Source organism: Etheostoma spectabile, chromosome 6 (genome assembly GCF_008692095.1).
Source record: "Etheostoma spectabile isolate EspeVRDwgs_2016 chromosome 6, UIUC_Espe_1.0, whole genome shotgun sequence".
In the NCBI taxonomy this organism is placed as follows: domain Eukaryota; kingdom Metazoa; phylum Chordata; class Actinopteri; order Perciformes; family Percidae; genus Etheostoma; species Etheostoma spectabile.
Window position 1 is genome coordinate 19,015,842 of NC_045738.1, and position 13,392 is coordinate 19,029,233.

General features: G+C 40.2%; 1 protein-coding gene across 5 annotated transcripts in view; it reads left to right on the forward strand.

Annotated features, from left to right (window-relative positions):
* Nucleotides 1–13,392, forward strand: part of scap (SREBF chaperone) — a 67,878-nt gene that overhangs the window by 4,223 nt on the left and 50,263 nt on the right. For 4 of the 5 annotated variants that reach the window (XM_032517565.1, XM_032517564.1, XM_032517563.1 and 1 more), the window contains exons 2-4: nucleotides 3,773–3,973; nucleotides 10,384–10,504; nucleotides 11,073–11,230. In XM_032517565.1, the coding sequence (XP_032373456.1) occupies nucleotides 3,773–3,973; nucleotides 10,384–10,504; nucleotides 11,073–11,230 (480 nt within the window). Of the gene's footprint in view, nucleotides 1–3,767; nucleotides 3,974–10,383; nucleotides 10,505–11,072; nucleotides 11,231–13,392 lie in introns of all 5 variants that reach the window. The other variant, XM_032517566.1, reaches the window with a different exon arrangement.

Sequence of the window (13,392 nt, forward strand, 5' to 3'; positions counted from 1 at the left end):
AAAAAAAGTCCTCAGGAGATGAGTTGATATTGGAAACTGAAGGAGTTGATTCTGTTTTAAGTGAGGTAAACAACCCAGAAGGCAAGGAGTTCCCATATTGTGGCTGTGTAAACATATTGGGTTCATCATTTTACAATTTATTTCTTTCTTTTCTTTTTAATCTGTAATTAAAAACCCACTAAATGAGTTGTGTACGTCTTTTACATTGGCTGTTTGAAGAGTTGTTTAGTGTAATGCATCGTAGTGACACACAGGTTGTTGGCTGTATTTTTGGGCTGCGACTAACAATTTACTTTCATAAATTATCTTATCTCATTTAAGGAATTAATTATGTGGATTATTTCTTTTCTGAACAACGTTCCAAAACCCATAAGTAGCCTATTTGATTTACTATTACAAAAGTCTAAAAAAAAAAAAAAAAAATACAATAGCAGATATATTCATAAATGTTGCTTGAGCTAGTAGATTTATGACATTTTGCTTTACAAAAGGAAGAAATCCTTTCCTTCCTATTAGAGCCCGACCGATATATCGGCGGGCTGATATTATCGGCCGATATTATCTGCATCGAGATTAGGCATTTCCCAATCATCGGCATTTATAATGGTTGATTAAAAAAAAACAAATCTTATAAAAACAGATGGTCAACCGTGTTATGAGCGTTAGCGTTGCATAGTTTGTCCACCAGAGGGCGCTCTACAACGTGTCTAGTTTCCAACTGGGAACCCAGAAATTCTGACATTCCGTGTAAAATTGAACACAACAAACAACAGTCCGTGCCCCTCGCCTGGCGTCATGCAGTACCAGAAGTCTGAAGAAAGCGACAGAGTCCTATTTGAATATGAGTGTCAGATAAAAGCTAGTGCCTTGTAGTGGAAGGTGGTAAAATACGTGGACAGTTTATTACAGGGAAACATCCCATTAATTTCAAAGTAGTCTACATTTGAGAGACCAACTTTTCTTTCGGGACCCCTGGGTTAGATTGACCCGTGACTTATTTGGGTTTTTAAAAACAATTCTGAAATTACATTTTACTTTAAAATCTCTCAACAAATGTTGTCTATATCTCAATTTCAAACAGTTGAGAGAACATGTATGTTTAGGGAATGCAATCAGTCTCTACTAGCACACAATTAAAAATGGAAGTGTGATTTTTGTCATAAGGTTATAAGTCATGTAAAAAATCCACTATGAAATCATTCTTATCTTAGAAAAAACATTAGTAATCATATCCAGAATAATTTTCTGAATGAATCAGGAATACATGTTTATTACAGAAAATAAGATAAGGCCGTTGATTTTCAGGTAGAAAAAATGTACTTGTACCATTTTCTTTCTTTTTTTTTTTTTTTTTTTTTCTTGTAAAAATTTGAAATGGGTCAATTTGACCCGAATACCATAAAAGGATTAACAAGGTGAAGGAGAACGTCAAGCCCCCTTTCCTCGAAACAGAAGCTAACCCCGGTAACGTTACGGTCATGGATGTATGGCTACGTAGGGCCAGCAGCATGACGGAGACAACCGCAGGACAGAGAACACTACAGGGGGCCCGATAGCTGGTGGTTCGTAAATACGCAGGAACACCAAAAGCGGGAGGGAACGTGGGTTAATATGCGGGTTAATACTGGAATTTTTACACAACTGTGTTAGTCGATTGACTTCAAAAAGTTCGCCACTTCACTCAAACTAAAGTTCAAAACACCTGTTGTCTGTCTTCTTTAGTCTCCTGGAACACGTCAAACACATTCTGCACTTACTGCTGCGTCTTGTGTTGACTGTTTACATGTCTGTTCTCATCATCAAATATACATTTTCTGTACTGGTGTAATTGTTGAATACATCATTCTGAAATTGTATGATGTTTTTGTTGGGTTATTATTACACAATACTTTTTCTGACCTTTTTAAATCCCCTGACAAATAACCCATATTACAAAAAAGACAAATCTAATAAAAACTCAACTAAAACTAAGCATTTTCAAAAAATAAAAACTAAACTGAATTTGAAAACAAAGTCAAAATAAAAACTAATGACAAATGCATAACTATAATAACCTTGGTTTGGTACTGCCAATGTGTTTTGTCACGGTGCAACTTCGTGGCAGAGAATCAGGATATCACTTCTAACCTAAAAAAATCGTGATTCGTATTTTTCCATGAATTGTGCAGGCCTATAAGAAATATTGTGATATTTGATTTTCTCCATATCGCCCAGCCCATTTTAGATAGTTCTCATTCTATGAATTAAGGAATTGTTCCAGCTCTTGTGAATACTCAAAGGACAGCTTATTCCTGAGTGCTTTCCTACCTGAGTGAAAGTGGAATTTAGCCATTGTCCAAATAACAAACAGCTGTTATCAGGTAAACCTGGGGGTTGTTGTTGTTGTTGTTGTTAAGCCGGGGTGTGAGCGATGGGACATGCAGGCTACATCGGTTTGCTTCAGTGTAGCCGTTCAGCCGGAGTTGCATGTTTTCTCCTGTGGGGAATGTGTCCACACCTTTTTGGCTGCTGAATGAGCTCTGTGTTGAAGTACTGTCTCGCATGTGAGCCCTGTATGAGCTGGCCTGAAGGAAAAACACACCATGTCTTTTAGTCGGCAGCATGTGTTTGGAGTACGTAACTTCATAGGTGTCTAGGACAGAGCTTCACTTTAAAGGTGCAATATGTAATATATTTACTGTATTAAATCCAAAAATTACCATGATACGTCATCAGATATTAAGGTAAAATGCTAAGCTATAATAATATGTTTTCAAACACGGCTAGGGCTTTCTCCTTTTGAAACTTTCGTTCTAGGGCTGGGCAATATGGAGAAAATCTAATACCATGATATTTTTTACCAAATACATCAATATTAATATTGCGACGATCTTGTAGGGTTGACTATTGGGTAGAGATGTTAGATAAATAATCAATGATGTGGTTAACAGTTTAGAGTGAAATTATAGAGAAAAAAATAATTAAATAAAAGATGCCCAGATATGTACTGGCTGCATGCATGCAAAAACATAGTGTGATGTTAAAACAAATCTGAAATTCTTCAAATGATATAAAGAATTTGTGAAAAGGGGAGAGAGAAGGGGAATGACATGCCGCAAAGGGCCGCAGGTCGTAGGCGAACCTGCGGCCAACTGAGCTTACCCCGCCCCAATGGCTGGTATTTTCACCTAAAATCATTTAATGCTCATTAGAGTTTTAATAGATATGTTTTCAACACACAGTCTACCTCAAACTTATTTCACACTACACCACAGACCTCTCTTGGGTAGAAGTATGGTTTAGTATTACAACTGAAGGACTGTAATGGAGCTGTTGAGGGGCATTTGTGTGGAAACAAAACATTCGTATACATTGCTGTAGCCGGGTGATATGGAAAAAAATCAGATATCGCGATATTCTTGTCTTAATACCTTGATGTCGATGTTGTGGTGATTTAATAGGGTTGCCATTTGGTGCTTTAACAATATATCTTCACAATGAGATATAAGATAAATAATCTTCAGTAATGTAGATATAATGACTAAATGGGTAAAGGTAAAAGTAATAGAAAAGCTAGAACAGTCTGGTAACAGAAAGGTGCATTACTACTGTAATGCAGCCTTTAAATCCATTTACGATATTACAATTTCCTAAATCTAAGACGATGTCTAGTCTCATATGACGATATCAATATAATATCCGTATATTGCCTAGCCCTACGTTGCTGTAGCATCCCTACGATGTGAAAGACAAACGATGATCTGTTGAACTGTTGTCTCCCTTGCCCCTCCAGGTCCCTGGATGCCCCGCGGCACACAGTCCTCGGCCGTGCAGTGCTTCCCGATGGCTGGCAGTTGACCCCGCCCACCAGGATGACGCTGCGCGAGCAGCTGAGAGAGAAGATCTCGGCGGCCTTCTACCGCCACGGACTGCTGTGTGCCTCCTATCCAGTACCCATCATCCTCTTCACCTCCGCCAGCATCCTCACCTGCTGGTAGGTGTTCTTTCTGGATTCTTTTTTTTTCATGCTTAAAATTAGGGCTGTGCAGTTAATACAAAAATCATCTTGTTTATGATTTCGCCTCCCAATGATCACAAAAACAGTATAATCAAGAAAACCAGTTATTTAGCTCATTACAAGTGAACTCTTATTTTCTCTTGTGTTCTGAATGAAAAAATTAAGTTTAAATAGGAAAGGTATTAAGGAAAATTTCACAGTTGTATGTGTTGATTTATTTAACTTTTTCCTCTGTTTTTTAAGTTCAATAATTGCAACATTTTTCCAGAAAGAGTAATCGTGTTTAATTATTCTGATTTCAACATTGATCGAAATAATCGTGATTATATTTTTTCCATAATCGAGCAGCCCTACTTAAAATTAAGATGAAATTGTATTTATTTTACCGTTTTTAAAATTGGAAATCATGGGGCGACCTCTAGCTCACCCAGTAAGAGCATGCGACCCATGTAGACTGAGTCCTGCAGCGGCCCAGGTTCGAGTCCGGCTTGCAGCCCTTTGATGCTTGTCATCCCCCATCTGTCGCCCACCTTTCCTGTCTATCCACTGTCACTATCTAATAAAGGGAAAAGCCCCCAAAAATAATCTTCAAAAAAAAAAATATATATATCGTTAAAAAGGAACACAAACCTAGTGGCATTGCAGTATGGACGGTGTGCAGAGCTCGGAGCAGCAGAGGTCCACCAAGATCCGCCCGGGTCACCACACTGCTATGACACAGAGCTGGATATAAATCAGCAAAATGTGATGGGCTCTTCGTAATGGCGCTGCAGCTACGAATGGAAGCCAACACACTGCCCACACAAATATGACACAGCAGAGTTTTCCTCAGGGTTTTAAAAAAAGTCTACAAAAGTCCAATATTTTAAAATCTAAATTTTAGGCCTTTTAAAAAGTCTTAAATTTAGTATTTTGTTCTAGGTCTTAAATAATTCAAAATTGGTCTTAACTGCTCTATATCTATGCACACTGTAAGGTTTCTTTTTACTCGGTGGTGTAGTGTTTCCTTTCAGTAGTGCAAATATGATTCACCATATACGTACAGATTATTACTATTACTCTGTCGCTTTATTCACTTTTAATGATTTTGTAGACTTTGCAAGTTGGTGAGTCTGCATTTTGTTGGACTTTTATGTTGTGATATAGTTCTTAGATTTCATTCATGAAGGTCTTAAGTCTCTTAAATCTGACTTGTTGAAACCTGCACAAAACTGGATTTAAATTGGCAAAGTATTTATTTAAGGCACTAGTTTATTCACAACTACTTGTCTGACAAAAAAACTTTAAGTTAGAAGTTTACTTAAAGTTTTAACTTTCTTTCCATAGGTGCATGTGTGCTAACAATTAGTATACGATTAGTATGTGAGGAAGTAAGTAGTGTTTGGTACTGTAAAGTTAGGCTTTGTGTTTGTGAGCGCCTGACAGTGACAGTAGGACTGGTGTTGGGATGGTCCAGTGCCGGCTTTTCTGCGTGGACTCCTTTTTAAACATAAGGGAAAAAAAGCATTCTTGTCACCCAGTGTAGACAGAATAAATTGAAAAGAAAGTGATTAGACAGAGGAGACAAGTAACTGGCTCTGCTCATCCGAACCGGCCATCTGCACACACATAACAGCCCCCCGCCGACACCAGGACACACACATTCACCTAACACACGCACATCTCTATTCTTGCTCAATCTCTGGTCCAAAGAGAGGACATAGGTCAGAGAGTTGGCCCCGGCTTCATCAGCAAAGGCATTGTGAAACAGTCCCAGCAATCTGAAACACACGCATGCACTTGCTGCGAGCTGTCCTGGCAGCACCTTGCAGCAGGGGTGCACAGCAAACGGGCTAAGTGAAAGAAAAGTGCTTGGCGACGGGGATGTTAAAGGCAGAACTCGAGCACAGGGCTGTGAGAAAATGGCCCTGTGAGAATGGGAGGCCTGTCCCTCCATCTGCTTGTCAGGAGGGGGGCCGGCTCGGCACAAAAGAGGCCTTTGTGGAGCTACAGTGACCTTGCATAGAGGGGGAGGAAGGGAGGTGAGGGAGGGAAAGAAACCAGAGTGAAGAGGTTTCTATCTGAACTGACAAGCACATTTCTGAAAGGAAAATAAGTAACATTTGTACTCATCAAACAGTGCAAAATAACAATACACTGGCAACGTGGAAGGTGATAAAGGCCTAATCGGTGGTTTTGGATGATTGGTGAAATTTGGTGCACGTTCTCGCGACATTCGTAAGGGCTCAGGGTTGTCCCAATGTCCAATTTCAAAGGGCGTGAGGGTTCGAGGACACCCTTACTGAACCCTTTCCGGGAGTCTGCATCGATGCAGACTTCAACCACAAAAATTACCCACAGTTCAAAGCGTGTGTGATGTTTAGACCATAGGAAAGTCCTGGCACATCAAAAGCCCTCGCGGCTGCACTGTATGAACCACAGTGGGCCAGCCAATAAACAAAAAGCAACCCTTTGAACGTTGGCCCCCATCTGTGATCACTCCTCTGACTCAAATCATATAAAACCATTAATAATTAATGATAAGGAAGTTGTAAATCAGTTTTTTGGACCAACTTGTTGTCCGGCTTGTATAACAAGAGTTTGAAAAAGTTTGGACTCAGGTAGCAGTCTCCTGTATCTTGGTTGTGTGGAAAGCAACAAACTTAAAATGAAAATTCCCGAACCGGCAAGTGTCAGCAACAAATTTTTTTTTATTCAACGTTGCCATGGGGAAGTGCTGTCCCAATCCCACCTATACCTATCTGAGCCCATGTGACCTCACTCACTCACTCACTCACTTAGCGTCTGAGATCTAGTAACTCAGTGAGTCTTTAGTCCTAAATCCTCAGGGCTCACTTTGGGATTGGGGGCCAATGTTACTGATCAATAACTCAGCAACTACCTTTTCACCTGCTCCTCAGTTTTTTTGGGGTCATTTTCCAGACCTTTCTAATCTCTCGTCCAGTTAATACATGCAGAAGTACTACGACTTGATCACAAAGATCAAAACGTCTAACAAATCAAGTTTCTTTAACATAACTTCACATTTGGATAATTTCTTTAAAGGCCCTTCCGCTTGGAGGCTTGTGTGATTGATTAGACCACTGGTGGTTCGAAATTGGAACGCACCATAAAAGGACGTTATTACTTGCATAAACCGTCATAAACACGCTCAAGTCATACATCGTAGAAAGCTTAAGTATGCATTCCATCGAGCCCACACACAAGCAATAAGGTGACTCACAACGGTATAACTCTGTTCTGAAGTAAGCAAGACAGACAGATTTAAGTATAAAATGAATCTGCATCCATACCTGTCTGCTCGTGTCTTTAATCACAGCGGTGAAAGATCGCCGAAAACGTTGTTTTCCTCCTTCGTAAACATGTCAAACATTAGAATATCCAGCCTTGTAATCCATAATTATCTGGTCCTCAAAATCTGTGAGTTTCTGGCCAAGTTTGACGTTCGAATCTAGATAGTGCATCATTTCTCGGTTTGATCGCGTGTAACTTTTCCCTGTGCGCGCTAGGAATCATGCCGACACATCATTGAATCTGTGGTGCCAGCACGTTCGAATGAAGCTGGTTGCCAACCAATAGCCTGATTCTATAAGAGATACACCAAACTAAGCCAATCATATCGTACAGCTCCCATTGGGCCCACGTGGGAAAGAATGACAGTGAACCCACCAATTAGAACATAGGGCATAAAACTGGCATCCCTGTATAGCCAGTAAAGAGACGAGTTGAATGGTACCGACATGGCCAACAAAAAACCTATCCCTGAGTTCACTCCAACTGTCTGAAAGCAAAAATATGGCTCTTATAGCATTTCAACATTTCATCAAATTATGATTACTTATTCCCATAAATCTAGTATCTACTTATTTTAGGCATGTGTGTGAGTGATGTAGATGGTTTTTGTATTTCAGAAGTTATGTATTTAGCACTTTTGGGCTTTTTTAGAAATAAGAAATTAGACAAAAGCACAGACATATCTGTAGAAAAAAATCATAAAAATCCATTTTATAAGCAATTTTCTTCTGGATTTTTCTGTTCAAAGTTGAGACATGTTGCTAGGGTACTATTTAGTATATAGCAGTTGTAATATGCTTACAGTAGTGCTTTTTATAATTTTTTAGATGATTTACTTGGACGGAAATAGAATTCTGGTGTTCTAACCTCTGTAGCTCTGTGTCAATAAGGCCTAGTGTCACAATGCCACTAGAAACAACAAGCTGAGGTGTTAGGTTCACAATGAACTCCGGGTCATCCCAGGGGCCAAAGCATGTGGGACACTGCAGCATGTTAGGGGGGTAAAAATTTAGGCGAGAAAATCATATATTTTCCAGTGTGTTTCAAGAGGTTAAAGCAACACTTGAGACTTTTTTTCATACATTCACACACACACACAATGTGTTCCTGATGGGTCTAGCCTACCCTCCAGAGTAAATCACTGTCTGATTGCAGAATGCACAATGCCTTTTCTTATGTGTGCCAACATGCTACTGTCCACTCAATGTACTTAGTGATTTAGGTGATTTCCTTAAAGCCCGTAAATGTTCCCCACGTCCCCTCACAGATTCTGTTCCCCAGCAGTTAGATTAAGGAACAGGAAAACATCATTAAGTCAACAGAATGCAATTTTTCGGCATGAATCTGCAAGCCGGAAAAAAACAAATCTGTAACTTCTTGTGTAATGCTCTAGTGTATCAGTTAAGTGTATGGAGCTACGCTGCTGACTTGAGTCTTTACTAACAGCGTGACAGCTGTTCTTAATGAAGAGGTCCAACGCAGGTCATATGCATGTGTCCCTTTTATGAAAGGGGTTTACTCAGCTGCAGCCCTCCCTTTTTTGGATGTGCCATTTTATAAACTATGTATATATTATGTACTGTATAATAAATATGTAATTTGCTTTATAATATTGTTTGTCTTGTGTTGGACCCCAGGAAGAAATGTCTTCACTATGGTGATGACTAGATGGGGAAGTTATGAAAGCTCTTAGTGCAAGAACTCTTGTCTTTCCTTTTTAAGTGAGGACTAGCCGCTAATATAAATTCAAGCTTGGTCATGGGAGAGGAGTTGCCTTTTCTCAGATTTGGCCCCTTTTAGTCCCTGAAGTGTTCTGGTTTTGACTTGTCTTGGTCTTGACGACAGCCCTGTAGGCAACTCTTAAAGGGTAAGGTTTTTATTTCAACCTGTATCCTATTTCCCCATGCATTTGTGTCTGAAAGACTGATGTGACCAAAAATCAAATATCACAATATTTTTGACCAAATACCTCAATATCAATACGGATATTGTAGTGTTGACTGTTGGTGCTTTCACACAATATTTACACAATGAGATTTTTGATAAATAACATGCGTTTTTCATCCATAGAGAAAACAAGCTTGCCGCTGCCATGAGCAAGACGAGGCCAAAATAGACTAGAAGTCTTATTTCATGAAAATGCTGAGCGATGCGACAAAGCAAATTGAAGTTAAGGCAGCGTGACGTATTTACGTTGGTTGCTCGAGTCAAAGAAAATCATTCAAGATGGCGGAAACTCTTCAGGACATTGTAAATCTCTATGTATCCAACATGGCATCATGACTTTGCGTAAATATACACGCCAACTATACAACTTTCTTAAGCCAAGAGGTGTGTTATCTGTCTGCTTTTTGAGCTATCCGCATGTATGTCTACGCTGTTTAGACCGGGCGTACCCATACACGGCACTTGCCGTGTTATCACGAGTAGAAAGCTATGGTTGAGTTTAGGAAAAGAACCGGTTGGGTTTAGGAAATGAAAAACGGGGTTGGCTTTAGTAAAAGAAGAATGCAACTGTTGAGGAAAAGTCCCATCACGGTGGTGGCTCTCCATTGTGAGGCTGGTCACCTGTCACAATGGACGATATCGTCCATCAGCACACAACCCTATTCTTTATAATTATTTTTTAAATTGAAAAGGATTCAAGTTAGCTGTTTTTGTTAATCCTGTGATAATAGGTATACATGATCAGTTAGCAGAAATAAAGAACACAGACACTGTACACTGAAAGACTCCCTTATCGACCCATCGCTCCTGTCTCCACTGAAGGCTCATCTTTCAACTGTTATTCTGTTATTCTTCGTGGTTGCTCAAAACTACCATTATTAAATGAACTACTCAAAATGAGAGGATTGTTGATGATTGAATCCAGATCGATGTATCGTTACACCCCTAGAGGGAATGGTCCCAACTGTATGGGTCTAAGGTTATACATGGCACCCATGTTCCAGTATGAAATATCAGTTGAACTCAATGAACTTGAAATATTGTTGAAAATATCTCCAGCAGATAAAATCAGCAGACGTTGAGCGGTTCAGTTATTCTCACACTTGTGTTTCACATCTATGTACCCCTCCCTTTCTCTCTCCCAGCTATCCGTTATTAAGGCTTCCCCTGCCTGGGACGGGTCCCGTGGAGTTCACCACAGGAGTGCGAGATTACAGCGTCCCTTCCCATGAGCCTCAGGGAGACCTCGGAGAACGGCCCGACTGGGTAGGAGAAGAGAAAGCACATGCACATTTACAGTATATACATACATCGCACTGTTACTAGTATTCCTTAACCTGGAATCCTAACTCTTAACCCTAAATCTGAATCCAAACGTAAAGTGACATCTCTTCACAACATTCACTCTGAAAGTCTAAAACTGGTTCTCAGACCCAGACCGAGGTATACACTTTTCACAGCAAAGATGGAGGCTCATAAATGATGAAAGATGAACACAAAGCAATGGCTCACTTACTTCTCAACAGCAGTTTTACGTTACAGAAAGCCGTCGAGGCAGGGTTACAGCAACCTGGACAGCAGTCACGGAAGACTTTCACTGTCTTGAGTTCTTGTTTAAAAAGCAGTCATTTAAACTTCTGTAGATTACTTGCTAAAATGGCTGGTTCAGCAGACCGACTGAATGTGGCACGTGGTGTCTGTGTGTGTGGTGTGGGTGTGTGTGTGTGGTGGTTGTGTGTGTGGTGTGGTGGTGTGTTGTGGGTGTGTGTGTGTGGGTGGGTGTGTGTGTGTGTGTGTGTGTGTGTGTGTGTGTGTGTGTGTGTGTGTTCTGTAGTACCGGGGTCCTCCGGTTGCCTACATCCAGCAGGTGTTGGTGAAGGCGGCGGTGTCTCCGTGGGACAGCAGCCTGGTGACGGTGGACGTGTTTCGGTCGCCGCTGGGTCGGGCCTTCAGCCTGCTGGAGGAGATCCGCAACCACGTCCACTCTGACAGGTAAGCACATACACAGCGGTACAGGGCCAACCAGATGTTCATTCTTTTCAATAGAAGGACGTCTACCTTCATCAACACCTCGATACAATTCTGCATGTACCAACGACAGAAGAAACTAGGGCTGCAACTTTTATTTCCATAATTTATTAATCTCCTGCTCATTGACAGAAGCAGAAACTGTCATATTTAAAATTTTAGTTTTCTCTCATCACTTGTCCAAAACCCAAAGATATTCAGTCTGCAATATTTCAGGAGAAAAGAGGCAAAAACGTGAGATTTATTATGGCATTTTTTTGGGGGGAAAAACTAAGTGTCGCTTTTTATCTTCTTTTGGATTTTCCCCTCTTTTATAGATACTACATAATAGAAAACATATTTCATTCAAAATAGGGATTTATTTTCTACAGACAGAACTTTTTCTCAACTGCTCGTCCACTTTCCTGTTTGAAATTCCCCAATTAATTGGCTCGTTCGAGATGAGCCAGCTCTGCGCAGAATAGATCCCCGCGATCGCCGCCCGTTGCATGCTGGTTGCATTTGTGTCCAACTTGATCCCAACTTGCTCTGAACTCATGCACACGTAGGCAACAATAACCTCACAATATCAAAGCAACCACAGGTTTGAGACGCAGTTGGCGCAGTTGCATGACCCAGGCGGACCCAGAGCATGCTGGGAAACGCCGGCCTGTCAGCTGATCTAACAGCTGATTGGTTCAGAATCGACTCAACATGATGACTTTTCATATAAACTTTTTATTGATTTTGAATCAGAGGGATTTTAACTGCTATTTGTCAGATTTTAAAGGCTTATTCTGTACAAACCACGTGTGGCTGATAGTGACGTTTAGAAGTCAGAGAGACTAAATCTGTTGAGTACAGATCATGAAGTCTGTTTATTAAAATCATCAACAGATCGCATGTAGAGCATTTTGAGAGCAACTCTGTCGGACCTAACAGCATGTGAGTGTGACTTCCTGCCTGAAGGTGACAGGAAGTGGCTGTAACCTGTCCTACTTGACAGCGGATTTTTGTCCCCGCCCGGCTGCTGGCGCCTGCTCTCGTCCACTTTACAGGCGAGGCGCAGTTCATCTCCAACGGGCCTAATGTTTCAGGTGGAGGCACTGCATTATTGGGCTGTGTGAGAAACAATGTTTTTTTTGAACATCAAAGCATGTAAACCTATTCTAGTAGACCCCAAGAAAACAAATAAAAAATATTGTTTGGCAGTTCAAAGTCCAACTATGAACCTGAAACTATTTTTGCCCTTTGGCATGAGAGAAAGAAAGAAAAACATCTATGACCTTAAAAAAAAGGAAAAAAAACTGTTGCCATCCAGCGAGCCATAGATCTGTTGTAAACCCGTGCACGTGCTGTTTTGCAGCCCTCTGTTTGTTTGGCAGCTGTTCTGCACCGAGCACTGAAATGTGCTTTGCTTGGAAGTTGTACCGTACAGTGGATGTTTAATGCAGCCTGTTCAAATCCAGAAAATTGTTTATTGTTCAAATATATTGGTAGATAACTGATAGAATAATGTTATCTTCTGCTCCAATACTAATTAATTTAGGTGCTTTTGTCTAGAGCCCGACCGATATGATCGGCCGATATTAGGCATTTCCAGATATTGGCATTTATAATGGACAATTTAAAATAATAATAAAAAAAAAAAAATCATTCAATGAATATTTAAAAAATAGAAGCGGATTGTCAACCATGTTATGAGCGTTGCATAGTTTGTCCACCAGAAGGCGCTGTACAACGCCCCTGTTGGCAACACAGACTTTTTTTTGGTTAATGTGTTTTTAGTTCTAAGTTTCATATCTTAAGTTTGTATTTTTATACATTTTATTTATCAGACCTATTTTGATGTTCCTCTGTTCTGTTGTGACAATAAAACAAATTATCATCATATTATTTTAGTGATAACTCATAAATAACTACAAATAACTAATGTTATGGAATTCTGTATGTTTTGTAACGCGTTTCTGGATTTTTTTTAAATTATACATGATCTGCCGATATATCAGATATCTAAATAACTAAATATTTGTATTGGTATCGGCCTTAAAAATCCTTTATCGGTCGGACTCTACTTTTGTTATTTGTGAGCTTTGGTGCAGTAAGCGATGCTGCGTGAAGATTGTTGATATTTGAACACCCCCCCC